Below are 13,096 nucleotides of genomic sequence, written 5' to 3' on the forward strand. Positions count from 1 at the left end.
AAAAAAAATCCCCAAGTTCAAATGCAATAAAGTTTCAGTCTGAATAATTTTGGTGTTAGTCCTTCAGCCTCCAGTCCTGAAGACTTCTCAGTGTGTGAGAAGTAGTTCTGTCGTTTTCTCATCAAGGGGGAAAAAACAAAAATTAAAATTTTTTAAATTAATTAATTTTGGCGTTAGTCCTTCAGCATCCAGTCCTAGTTCTGTCATTGTCTCACCAAAGGAAGAGAAAAAAAAAAGGGAATCTGGAGACAGCTTTGTGAATGTCTATCTGAGGCTGCAGCTCACCTGCCTCCTACTGTCAGCCATCTGCTGCTGCAGGCAGGCTTTCTTTATTTAGAGTTCTTCTGGATGCATGCCCCTTTTGTTTTCTTCATTATACAGCCCTACCTGCCTTTTACAATTGAAGTCTTTTTTTTTATCTAGAGTTTGGGTGGGAAGGCGCCCCTCCCCTACTCTCTGGTTGAGTGTGCCCAGTTTAGCCACCATTGGAAGTCTTCCCTTCTGCAAGCACACTGGGGGAGGGGTGCCACACCAGCCTTCTCCAGCCGTTTGTTTATTTACAATTTGTGTGGGAAGTACTCCTACCCCGATCTCCAGTGGAGCTTTCCACAGGACAGCCACTGTCACAAGCTTTCTGCACTCCAAGCACACTGGGGGAGGCGAGGGAGTGCCCCTCCCCAACTCTCTGGAGCTCAGGGCACCCCGCCCTCTTTGCTACCTGTCTTGTTGTTGTTGTTTATTCAGTTTGTTTTTTTTTTTCTTTTTTCCCTGGATGGGGGTCAGTCTGTCCAGGGGGCTATGCTGATCTGGCCCAGGGTTGTTTGTGGAAGTATCACACGCCACTTAGCTCACCTGGTGGTCTGCTTCTCTCAAGCAGGTTAGGTGCTGGTGTCTGGCGGTGCGGGAGCCCTCCTGGTTTCTCTGTTTAACATGGAGTGGGGATGGTATGCACGGGCTGGGAGTGTGGAGGTGTCGGAGTTTCGCCTCTTCTCGGTAGTTTTTCCTGCAAGGTGTTCTCCAGCTCTCCAAGATTTTACTTTAGGAAGCACACTTTCTGCTTCCTCCCTCTAGTTGCCATCTTCCACTAGTGGTACTTGTAACTGAAAGTACATTTTCTAGTTACTGGAAATCCCATGAAATGCATTAAGCTTTCCAGATTTGCTATCGTTTGATTTATCATTTGATTAGATTTAATACCTTGTGTTGTCTTTCTCTATTTAGGTCATAGTGATGGGAGCCACTAATCGCCCTCAGGACCTCGACTCTGCAATAATGAGAAGAATGCCTACAAGATTTCATATCAACCAGCCTGTAGGTGGTCTTGATTTTTTTATGAACACTTTAATGTTTGTCTTTTTTTGTTTGTTTGTTTTTAATAGGTCTTTGTTTTTATAAAATAAAAATAAAATTTAATTAAAATTAATAAAATTTTAATTAATTAATAAATATTAAATTAACAAATTTAATAGGTCTACATTTTTATAGAGGTTGCATAACCTTCAATCTTTAGGACACCATGTTCGCTACCATAAGCTGAAAGAATATAAGTCACAAAACAGAAAAAGGACAAATGGTTTGTAGTTAACCATTATAAATGGAATTTTAATATTTTTATTCCCAAATCTAAAAGGAGTAACAAACTAAAAGTTCCTCAAAATGGCTATAAATATACTGTACTGGTTATATGCAACATATCTTCTGCTATGAGAGCGTGTTTCTTTTTCTTTAATCAAGGCAGATAAAATTTACGATTTTAGGATTTTCTACAAAAATAATAGGATATCAAAAAGTTATGAAAACTTTTTAAGGCTACTCCTTAACTAAAAAAAAAATTAAAAAAGAATGGTAGAAAGAAAAAATCATGCACATTTACGTTAAGTTAAAATATAGTACCTTAGCTACTGGAATCATTACCCACTCAGAGGGAAGCCCTGACTACACTTCCCAAAATAAAATAAATCCCAGCTGCATGCCAAGTGTTCAAAACAAAATAATCCTTTAACTTTCATTTCCCAAATTTTATTCTATACTAATCCAAAACTACAATTTAGATTTTCTTATGTATCTTCCTAAAGTAAATCACTAAATTGTCTATGCAAATTTTGGGCAATTATATTCTTGGAAAAGAAGGTAAAATGCTGATCTTACAATAAAAATAAGAAAAACAAACAAAGAAAAGTGGAAAGGGCCAAGAAGTAATTGTGGGGCTTCCTGCCCCATTCCTTTCCTGCCTGTCATAAATGAGTCCTATGAAACAAAACAATCCCCTCCTGAAGATCACAAATAAAGAGCTGAAAGCTCTGGTTCCTTTGAGGATATTCACATACTTAATCACTATTTGAAAATTACCCAATAAATTAATGAAGAGATATTTTGACTTAATGCAGGAGACTGTAAATTGAATTCCGTGTAACTATTATTTATTAACTGTTAATATGTGTAGGATACTTGCTGGGCTCCAGCGAATGGAACATGTCTCTTGTCTTCAAAGAACTCTGTTATAGGGAAAGCAGACAAATGAATAATGCAGATGTGCTTTGTGTTTAAAAAACTGTAAGAACCTAACATGATGATAAGAACTAATAATTTCTATCTGTGGAGTCAATAGTATTTACAGAAGTCACTTGGGCCTTGAAGGATGGTAGGAATTTGATAGGCAAATGAAAGAGAGAAGCAAGGGCCTTGCTACCAGAATGAACAAAGGCAAAAAAATGTGTGGAAGCACAATTTATTTAATGGATGGGTTTTAAGGATAGTTCACTTAAGAGCACCACGGAAAATAGGTGGAGATGTTGCTGGAAAGGTAGACTGCTGCTGTGTTTAGATGAGCTTTGTGTGCTTTGCACAGGAATTTACTATTTTTTGTAAGCAAGATATTAGAACATTTTAAAGAAAATGAGTTTACCTCAGTGATTCTGAACACTAAGGTTAGTGATCTTTATCAGTAATTCTATTGTAAGCCTATGGACAACTAAGGGTTTTGATATACAAATGCTGTGGAACATAGTACAGAACGTGGAAAGCAGCATTTATTAAAGCCGAAACTTTAATATATTGTGTTTTTTCAAAATGAGGCATAACAAGTTTCATCAAATTTGAATACTATTAACATAGAAACTGGAATTTTGTCATCATTTATTCCATTTTTAGTGAATACACACATATGTTAAAGGGAAATTTTTTTCTGGTGTAACTAAAATGACAAAGTGTATTGTTAGCCTTACCTTAAAACTCTCCAAGCAAACACTTTTAACAAAAAGCAGTTATTCGAGATCACGTAGCATACCAAATTAACCTTCCTACTTAACACACTTGAATTGTAGAAACAGCAGAGTTTGATTTTCCTTTTAGGTAATTTGATTTGATATTCATAATCAACTCAATTTTTTCAATGGTTGTAGGAATAAGGATGAATTCAGTCTTAATTTTAAAGGCCATGTGTATTTACTCTTTTGTAAGGTATGCTAAAAAACAGTTAAGTGTAGTTTCTATTCTCTGATGTAAATATGAGGCATCACTGGAGGGAAATCATTGTAAGTTTTAGTGAACATGGAGAACCAAGGGGATATTGTTGTCATGTCTGCCATTTACTGATTGGAAAAACAATCTTACAGCATTGGTGAGTTTTCTTAAGTTTAGTAAGTGAAAGGGAAAATGAATATTGCAGAGCTGTGTAGAAAAGATGTTATAGTCTTAGATGTTCTTTCACTCATTCAATAAACATTAAGGGTATATAATTCACTGGACAATCACAAGTCATTATTGTAGATTGTCAGGTGGAATCCTTGCATTGACCTCTCTCACAGCTTCTGTCATTTCAAATAGGTAGTTTATAAGGGAGGAAATAGTAGGAAAACTGGTTGATTTATTTATTTATTTACTTTTTTAATGCTAACTGGAAGTGATTCTGGTTTTAGGCTCTAAAACAAAGAGAAGCAATATTGAAGCTCATCTTGAAAAATGAAAATGTAAGTATGATGTTTTCCTCTTTCTATAATGTGATATTTGTGCTTATAAAGTCATTTTAGAGAGAAATGAAGTAATCTGAGAACAGTGTAGATTTGAACTTGACTTAAATTACTGCAAAACTGGTCGTATACCTCAATAACTGATATTTTTGAATTAAGTGATTTGGTTAAGTTTTTAAATCCCATGTGTTTTTGTATCTACAAATTAAAATATTCTTCAGACCATTACAGATTATGTAAGAATTTTTTTCACATTTTGATGTATATTTTATCTTTTTTTAAAAAAAATTGTTATAGTGGGGATACATTATGATATACAATGTTCTTATAATGTATCATAGTTGAATTCGCCCCCTCCATCATTCTCCTTTGTCCCCCTCCCCCATTCCTAGAACAGTTTCAACAGGTCTCATTTTCCATTTTCATACATGAGTACATAATATAGGCTCCATATTCACCGTACACTCTTTACTTGTATCTTCCCCACTTATTTGTGTGTGTGTGTGTGTGTGTGTGTGTATGGGGTGTTGCTTCTTGTTTTTACTTCATTGCAATAATTTTTTGAGTTTGAAATTTAGATTTAAGAAGAAATGATAACTCAGACATGATGGTAATGTAATCCCAGTACTTTTGAGATATGGAGATGGGATCAGGAATCAAGGCCAGCCTGGGCTACATAGCCCAAATAAAAAGTCTCAAATAAAAAAGACAAATACTGGTCAATATCTTCTATAGCTTTTGTGTTTAAAGTTTTTTTTTTCTTTTTAAATAGTAATATAGTCATATGGTTCAAACATTAAAATATATTACTAAATGTTTACAGAGGAAAGTTTCTTTTTTTCTCCAGTATTTCTTCTGTATTCTTTCAGATTGGGGTTATGCCTATAGAAGTGAATTAAAATGCACTGCTATTCCTCTTCCCTTTTTTACATAACCCATGTTAATAATGCATACATACTGTTCTGTGCATTGCTTTTTCACTTATCTTTGAGAAGTTTCCCTATCAGCATAGCTTTCCTTATTCTGTTCTCTCTCTGTGGCATAGGATTCCATTGTGTAGTTTTGCTGTAATTTATTTAACCAGTGCTATATTGAAGGGCATTTGGGCTGATTCTGGTCTTTCACTAGTATAAAAATGCTATATTGAATAACTTTATATCTATGTCATTTTACACTTGCACAGGAATATTAGTAGGGTGAAGAGAAGTGGCCAGATCCAAGTACAAGGTGCTTATACTTTGGCAGCTATTGCCAGATTTTCCATGCCTGTTTACTCTCTTCCCAGCAATATTGGAGACATCTCTCCTTACAGCCTTGCCAACAAGGCTTCATGCTTGCAAGGCAGGTGCTCTAATGCTTGAGCAATGCTTCAAACCCATTTTGCTATGGTTGTTTTGGAGATGGGGTTTGCAAACTATTTGCCCACCCTCCCAATCTCAGCCTCCCAAGTAGCTAGGATTACAGGTGTGAGCCACCGACTCTCCTTACTATAGAGACCACCTTTATCAAATTCTCACATGTATTGTGTATCGGCTGTGTAACAATAGCTTATTTTTCCTTCAGCATGTGCATGACTATTTCTGTCCTCAGATAGCTACATTTTTATTCTAAATATATATAATCTTGTTTTGCAAGATTATATATAATCTTGTTTTGTGATCATTTGTTTTTATTTTAGTGCATTCCATGTAGTATGCCTTTTTTTCCATCTCTACTTCAGTCCCACATTCATTAGTATTGTTGTTTCATTCTTTATTTTCTTTTGTCTCTACGGATTTTGAAATGATACATTCTCTTTCTATCCTTTAGTAGTAACCTTGAAATTTTTGGCATGTATACAAAAAGTCAGTATTCCTGTCCTCTTTCCAGTGCTATAATTGTTTGTTTGTTTGTTGGGGGTTTATGTATTTATGTATTGGTGGGACTGAGTTTTGAACTCAGGGATTTGTGCTTGAGCCACACCTCTAGTCCCCAGTGCTACAATTATAAGATCTTAAAATGCCTTAATTAGATGTCCTGTATCTTACATGTTGTTATTATGTAACATTTTGATTCTGCTTTGTTTTTGTATTCCAAGTTAAATGATTGTCAGTACTGCACAGCTTGTTTAGATTTATCTATATGTTTGCCATTTTCTTTGCTTATCATTGCTGCTTGCACAACTCCTACCTTCTAGGTTCAGTTTTTTTTGTTTTTTTTTTAATAAAAAATAGGTAATTTCTCTTTAACACATTTAGGAGAGAGAATACTGTCATTTGCGGTCACAGTTGTAGATCTAGCAGTACACCCAGTGGTATCTCACTTCTAAATCTCTTCTTATCCTTCTGTAAATCTTGAAGTCTTCCACAATTACAAATGGGAATTTAGCAAATAATAAAAGTGACATTTCAAGTCCATGGGGGAAGTAAATGTTATTATGACAAGCGGTTATAAGAGGCAAAGTATGTTTGGATTACTACTCCATGCGTGCAGATCGTAGTTCTGTGACCTTGTTAACTTCTGCAAGTCTCATAATTCTTAACAGAAAATGAAAATGACATTACTTACCTGATATGATTAAATGAGAGTAATAGAGTGCTTAGCACTGTAAATGAAACACAAGAATGACTTAATAGATGATAACCACAAATATACTTTTTCTTGCTCATTTTCTCTTTTTAATCTGTACATAAATTTAGTCTCCCAAGCTTGTCATTTGGCTTGACTATAAGCTTAGGTTGGGAACAACACTTAAGTGCTACATTAGTGTTCAGATAGCAGAATATTAAAGCACTTACATTTCAGAGGAATTTTAAGGTTTTTAAAATTTTTTCCTTTTGTAATGGATTCTGGACTTAATGGTGCAAGTTGTTTGAATGTGTGTTCTTCCCTATCACTGCACAGTGTATCTAGTAAAGATACTACTGTTTCAGTCACAATGACAAATACTGAAAATTTCTAAGCTCTTATGGTTTAAAAAAAATTCTAGAAACTGAAAATACTTCTTAAAGTTTCTCCTCTCCTTGTTATAATATGCTTAGCTTTCTTTAACACTCAGATTGGTTTTTGGAAGTATCCTTTGAGTATATCTTATGTTGTTTTATAAACGTGTTTCTAATTTATTTAAGGTGGATAGACATGTAGACCTGCTAGAAGTTGCCCAGGAAACTGATGGTTTTTCAGGAAGTGACCTCAAAGAGATGTGTCGAGATGCTGCTCTCCTCTGTGTCAGGGAGTATGTTAATTCTACATCAGAAGAAAGGTATTTATGTTTAGACTTCATTTCTAGTAGTCATCAAACCTTTTAGAACTTTTAGTTTTATTATTTTTGTTATTATTTTGCTTTATATAATAACAACTCCCAACTCCTATTTATTGCCATTTTTCAATGGGAATTCTGAAAATGAAGAAAAAAAAGGCTGTGCAAAAGCTGAATTTCTGCTGGTAATCCATGGAATGCTGACAGAAACCTACACCTGCCCTCTTGTTAGGAAAACAGGATTCTCTAAGATCCCTAGATGGCTACTGTATCTTAAAATTCTGTTATATAGAGAAAGGAGTACCTTGTCTTCCAGATATTTCACATGTAAAGAGGAAAGGTGGGGGTGCTGAGGACTAGACCTCAGCATGGTTGTAGACCCATAGCAGTAATGTATTTCCTAAACAAACCATTTGTCATTTCAGCAAAGTTTACTTGAAGTCAGTTTCAAAGTATGGTGAGCTTGAGAAGTCAGTTTTGTACCATCCTTATTCCAGCAAAAATAGTATACTGAAATAATTTGGCCCTGATGAACCTTGTTGTTTAAGGAAGCTTCCCAAATGGCCATTTGCCCTGAACCAGTACTATACAGCATTTCTTTTCAGAATATCAACCCTCTAACAAAGACTTCCTCTGACTTAGTATTAAGTATTAAATGAGTTCAACTCTTGCCCCTTTGGTTTTCATTCTCCCTCAGTCCTGAGGGTTTCACTCGTAAGTGATGCTGATTTGTCCATACTATTTATGTATTTGGTTACAGTGTGTTTCCATGTTCGGTAAGTTTCACCAAAACCTTTTTTTGGCTTAGAAAGGTTTGCATGAAAGTTACCCTGTCAAGCAGCAGCTATGAATGCATTGTTCTAGACCCATTAATAATGCTCCCTCAAGCCCCAGGTGGACAGGTTCGTTCCATTTATTCATTGCCAGATTAATCCAGCTACTGCAGCCAAAAATCTACCTTCCAGAAGTCTTTATTCTTTGTTGTTTTTGTTCATTTGTTTGAGACAGGGACTATTTACTATGTGGCCCACGCTGGCCTCCTCCTGCTTCAGCCTCTCAAGTACTAGTACTGCAGATGTGCGCCAAGATACTCAGCTCCAAAGGTCTTTATTCTTACAAAGGATTAAAAGGAGAAATAACCAACCTGTATATAAATTTTTCTTAACTAAATTACGTTAATAATGAAAGACTTGTTTTTCTGGTGCCTCAGAACCCTGAATTTCTGTATTTCATATGAAAGTCTAGCTAATAGACTTATCATTATTTTTTCCTTGAATGTTTTTCCCTGAGTGTCTGTGAATTACATAAGAGACATAATATTTTTTTTTTATGATTAAAGTGGAGAGGACTTAGATTGTTTTTTATTAAAGGTGATGAATTTTACTTCCAGTTGGCAAAAGGCCTCACATGTTTATGAGTATATACCAAGAAATGTTACTTTTTAATTCCCTTTTTATGGTAGTAATTTTTGATTTCTTGATTGTAATTATATTACTGTTAGGGTAAACTGGCATACTTTTATACTGTATACCTTATAGTAATGTTCTGTATTTACATTCTTGATGTGAAATATTTAATCTTTACACTGCTGGGGTTTGAACTCAGCACCTTGTGCTTGCTAGGCAGGCACTCTACCATTCCAGCCATGCCCACAGCCAAACCATTTTACTTTCCTGCATTTTAGGACTTTTGGGTCCAGGTGTGGTGGCTCACAGCTATAATCCTAGCAACTAGGATTCAAGAAATCAGGAGGTAGAAATTAGAAGGATCATGGTCAAGGCCAGCCCAGGTAAAAAGTTAGTGAGACACCATCTCATCAGTAAATCAGCATGGTGGCATGTGCCTGTGATCCCAGCTATGCTGGAGGTATAGGTAGGAGGGTTGTGGTCTGAGACCTCCCTGGGCAAAAAGGATTGGAGCTGTGGCTCAAGTGATAGAGCTCCTGCCTACCAAGCATGAGGTCCTGAGTTCGAACTTCTGTACTGCCAAGTCTCTTGTGACTTGTATATGCATAGATCATTCCTGAAAGAATTGGATCAAAGTGTCAATTGTGGTTTTGTTTGGAATGTTAAATGGGAAAGAGATCTTATTGTTCTACTCATTCTGTAGTTGGAAACAAATTTATTTTTTACTACATGCACTTTTTAAAATCTTGGTAAAATATTTTTAGGAGTTGTATCGGAAAATTATCTAACGATGTGGTGGTGGTTTGCATTTTAGTCACGATGAAGACGAAATTCGGCCTGTGCAGCAGCAGGACCTTCATCGGGCAATTGAAAAGATGAAGAAATCAAAAGATGCAGCGTTTCAGAATGTTTTAACTCATGTTTGTTTAGATTAAGAGTAAAGATCATTTGTACAGTTCAGTAATCCAGTTTGGTGTGCCCTCTCATCAGTTAGTGGAAGGAGTACTCATAAAACAGTGAGGGAGTTCCATGAGTGTGATTTTATACTCCGATTCTAAGTTATTGAGGTATAGTGGTCATATAAACGGTATTACTACTTGTCAGAAATCATGATGAGGAACAATTTAATCCAGCTTGAAGGGTGCTTGTGTTTGACCTCTTTAGCCATATGTTGTTATATAGCCTTATAGCATCTAAGCTGGTCTTAATGATTCAGTGGTCATTAGTGAGAAATGAGGGTGTGGTTAGGTGCTGGTTCCTAGACATTGTGAGTGTGTGTGTGTGAGTGAGTGGATATGGATGTGTGTATATTAAATGTATATATCCACACATTTTTTTATTGACATTCTGTAGATATGTTTGAATACAGAAATTTTTTTTATTCCAACTTCCAAGTCCAAAAGCACCAAGTAGTATATAGCAAAACTAAGATTTAAGGTTGTTTCTAACAGGTACAGTGATTCAACCATTTCTAGTTGTCATTTGTTTCAGGCTTTTCTAAGTTGAGCATGTCTCTGTCTGCAGTTGATGAGCTGAATCAGTCACATCTGAATATATACATGTGGCTCAAATGTAATGGTTGTCAGGGTAATCAAATAAAAATCCTCGTGCCATGATTGGCATTGAGTGGTTGTTAGGCAGGATTGTGATCAACACTGAATCCACCTCTTCCTGCTAGCACGTTGAATAGAATCTTTGTAAAGTTTTAAATTCATTTACATTAAAGTGGGTTGAGAGCCTTTCAAAAGAGTGGGTCTGAGAATCCTCATTGCCCTTCAATACATGCATATGACTTTTCTTTTAATGTAGTAGTACTGTTGTAACCATGTTTTAAAAATGTTATTTAGAAAGTTATATGTCCTTTAATTATGGTCAAATACAACTTGGTCACCAAAAATGACATGATAGCTTAGCCATTACTAAATGTACTAAAAATACTCATTTTGTAACTTTAATTTTTAAAGTATTCTCAGCATCTTATAAATTGTGGTATCATTAATTACAAATGCACACACCAAAATTCCCATATTGTGTCTGTAAGTCATTTGATGCTATGTAAGCTACATATGAAACAATTTTATTTTTGTTCAAAACTCCATTAACCAGAATTCTGTCACAGGCACCTAAACATACATGAGGAAAACAGCACAACTCAACCTTAAGGCGCTTTTTGGATCACCAGAGATTAAATTATGTTTCAAAGATTTTTGTTTTATTTATTTCCTTGAGAACTCTGACTTTATTTGTGAGCTATTGAATTAATTTCTCTGACAGTGTGTATCACAAGAATCTTTGGTGGGAGAGGTTGAATGAGAACACATTGTACAACAAAAAGTTATGAATGATTGTGAGATGATTAAGAAATTGAATGCAAAATACAAGATACCAAAAATTTTAAAATGTGTCCCATTTTTAATACTCATTTTGTAATGTGTAATAAAGGGGTCCCTCTTTATTGATTTTGTCCACTTAATCCTTGATCTTTTTCTGGTATTTTAAACTTTGAGGTTTCTTGTTTTTTGTTTCATTTGTTTGTAAAACTTACGTTTGGACAATTTTTATCTTGCAATGGAGTTTTCGCACTTTTTTTTTTTTTTTGGTGAGACTGGCATTGGAACTCAGGGCTTTCCACTTGCAAAACTGGCACTCTACTGCTTGAGCTATGCCTCTAGTCCATTTTGCTCTGGTTATTTTAAAGATGGGGTCTTGAGAACTATTTGCCTGGGCTGCCTTGAACTGTGATCCTCCTCATCTCAGCCTCCAAAATAGCTAGGATTATAGATGTGAGCCACCAGTGCCCAGTTTCACATTTTTACAGCATACATTTTAAGTATTTAATCATTGTTCTGGTTCTTTTGTTTTATTTTTATTTTCCCCCACAGAAAAATGAAAAGTCTTCACAGCGTATTTCCTTTAATTACATCATAAAACATACAGAAAAGAATAATAGTTACATAATAATTTACTTTACATATTTATGCATAAGCATTTCTTTTTTAGTCCAAAGATTTTTTTCTTTTTACTGGGCCAACAGTTTTATTAACCTTTGTTTCAAACTATTTCCAGGTTTCCTTCTTAGTTAGCTGCAAAGAATGAATTGTGTATAAGCAAAAACTACAAAGAGCTGTCGTGTCCAGGGGGTTTGGGCTTAAAAATATTAGAGATCTAGATTTTTATCAGATCCATAAACAAAAGAATTTAAAAAAGCAGTCATAATATAAAATAGCAGCTCCTGTTAACTTCTTCCAGTTTTATCTTCAGAAGTTGACTTATTCAGTTTGCCTCCTTTTTAGAAGCCTCATCAAAATTTTCCACAAGATCCGGAACTTCATCATCATTATCCTCTCCAGTAGCAAGTGGTGCTTTTCCATCCACAGATTGTTTAGGCAGAGCTTCAGCCAGTCTCCTTAAACTAGTCAGGCTGTCTGCACCAAGCTGGTGTAAGATGCTGGGAAGCATTTCTGTCAGCTGCTTTGTCTCAGCATGGCCTGTGATGGTTAAAGTGTTGCTGCTATACTGCAGGCTTGGATTTTATTTTTAAAAATCCCCTTCCGATCCTCAGTCACCAAAAGTATGGGGTAGAAATGCAGTCATTTAACAGAACCTGAAGTTAAATGGAACCTAATGTTAAATGGGACCTGGCGTTAAACCACTATTTGAGAACTCCGCTGGCCCCAGAGAGATGGCTATGTTGGGAGCAGGCCTGGTAGAGAGTCAAGCAAGCAGCAGCCCCCACACACTGATGTGCTCCAGGATAAGCTGAATGCCTGGGGAGGTCAGGCATCAACCCTCCAACCCCATTCAACTGCTCTCTGTATTTATCCCATGGGAGTGGGTGGGGGTGGTGTACAGGGATGAAACCACCTGGTATGAGGAGTTCTTCCAATGACACTGTACATAGGCTCATCCCTTCCTGTACTTGTTAGAAATTAGCAGTCACCAGAGAAGAAGTAAGGGAAGAATTTGTTCTCAAGCAAAGGAAGAAAACCCAGGACTCGCTTACTAAAAACCTATTACATAGCACTAGGAGAGAAAATTATTTATCTTTAGGGGCAGGGTGTATAAATTATACTTACTAGACTCTCAAGTTCAAATTTCCCAAGACTAGGTTCTTTTATTTGGAGGGGATTGAACTCAGGCACACTTGAGCCACAGCTCCGGTCCCACCAGGATCCTACTTACTCTTCCTACCTAGTTGGGATGACAGGTGCCAGCCACTGGTTCAGATGGGATCTCACTTTCTGCCTGGACTGGCCTTGAATTTCAGTCTTCCCAGTTCCCACCTCCTGAGTACCTAGGATTACAGTTTTGAGCCACCATGCTTTAGGTTCTCATTTTCTAGTGCTATAAAATAAGAAAAAGATTAATTGACTTCAGGGGCTGAGAAGAGTTAGAGCAAGGTAAGAAACGTGAGGTACACAGATCTGGATTAATAAAACTAGTAAGTGGAACAAAGTTTTTTTCCACAGTAACAAAAGAAGATT

At 36.1% G+C, this 13,096-nt stretch overlaps 1 protein-coding gene across 3 annotated transcripts in view; it reads left to right on the forward strand.

Annotated features, from left to right (window-relative positions):
* Atad1 (ATPase family AAA domain containing 1) overlaps nucleotides 1-11,012 on the forward strand; it is a 48,420-nt gene extending 37,408 nt beyond the window's left edge. For all 3 annotated transcript variants that reach the window (XM_020156715.2, XM_074078836.1, XM_074078837.1), the window contains 4 exons: nucleotides 1,222-1,311; nucleotides 3,918-3,968; nucleotides 7,076-7,209; nucleotides 9,427-11,012. In XM_020156715.2, the coding sequence (XP_020012304.2) occupies nucleotides 1,222-1,311; nucleotides 3,918-3,968; nucleotides 7,076-7,209; nucleotides 9,427-9,547 (396 nt within the window). In that variant the 3' untranslated portion in view covers nucleotides 9,548-11,012. The remainder of the gene's footprint in view (nucleotides 1-1,221; nucleotides 1,312-3,917; nucleotides 3,969-7,075; nucleotides 7,210-9,426) is intronic.
* The last annotated feature ends 2,084 nt before the right edge of the window (nucleotides 11,013-13,096 follow it).

The sequence above is a fragment of the Castor canadensis genome, chromosome 7, assembly GCF_047511655.1.
Source record: "Castor canadensis chromosome 7, mCasCan1.hap1v2, whole genome shotgun sequence".
In the NCBI taxonomy this organism is placed as follows: Eukaryota; Metazoa; Chordata; class Mammalia; order Rodentia; family Castoridae; genus Castor; species Castor canadensis.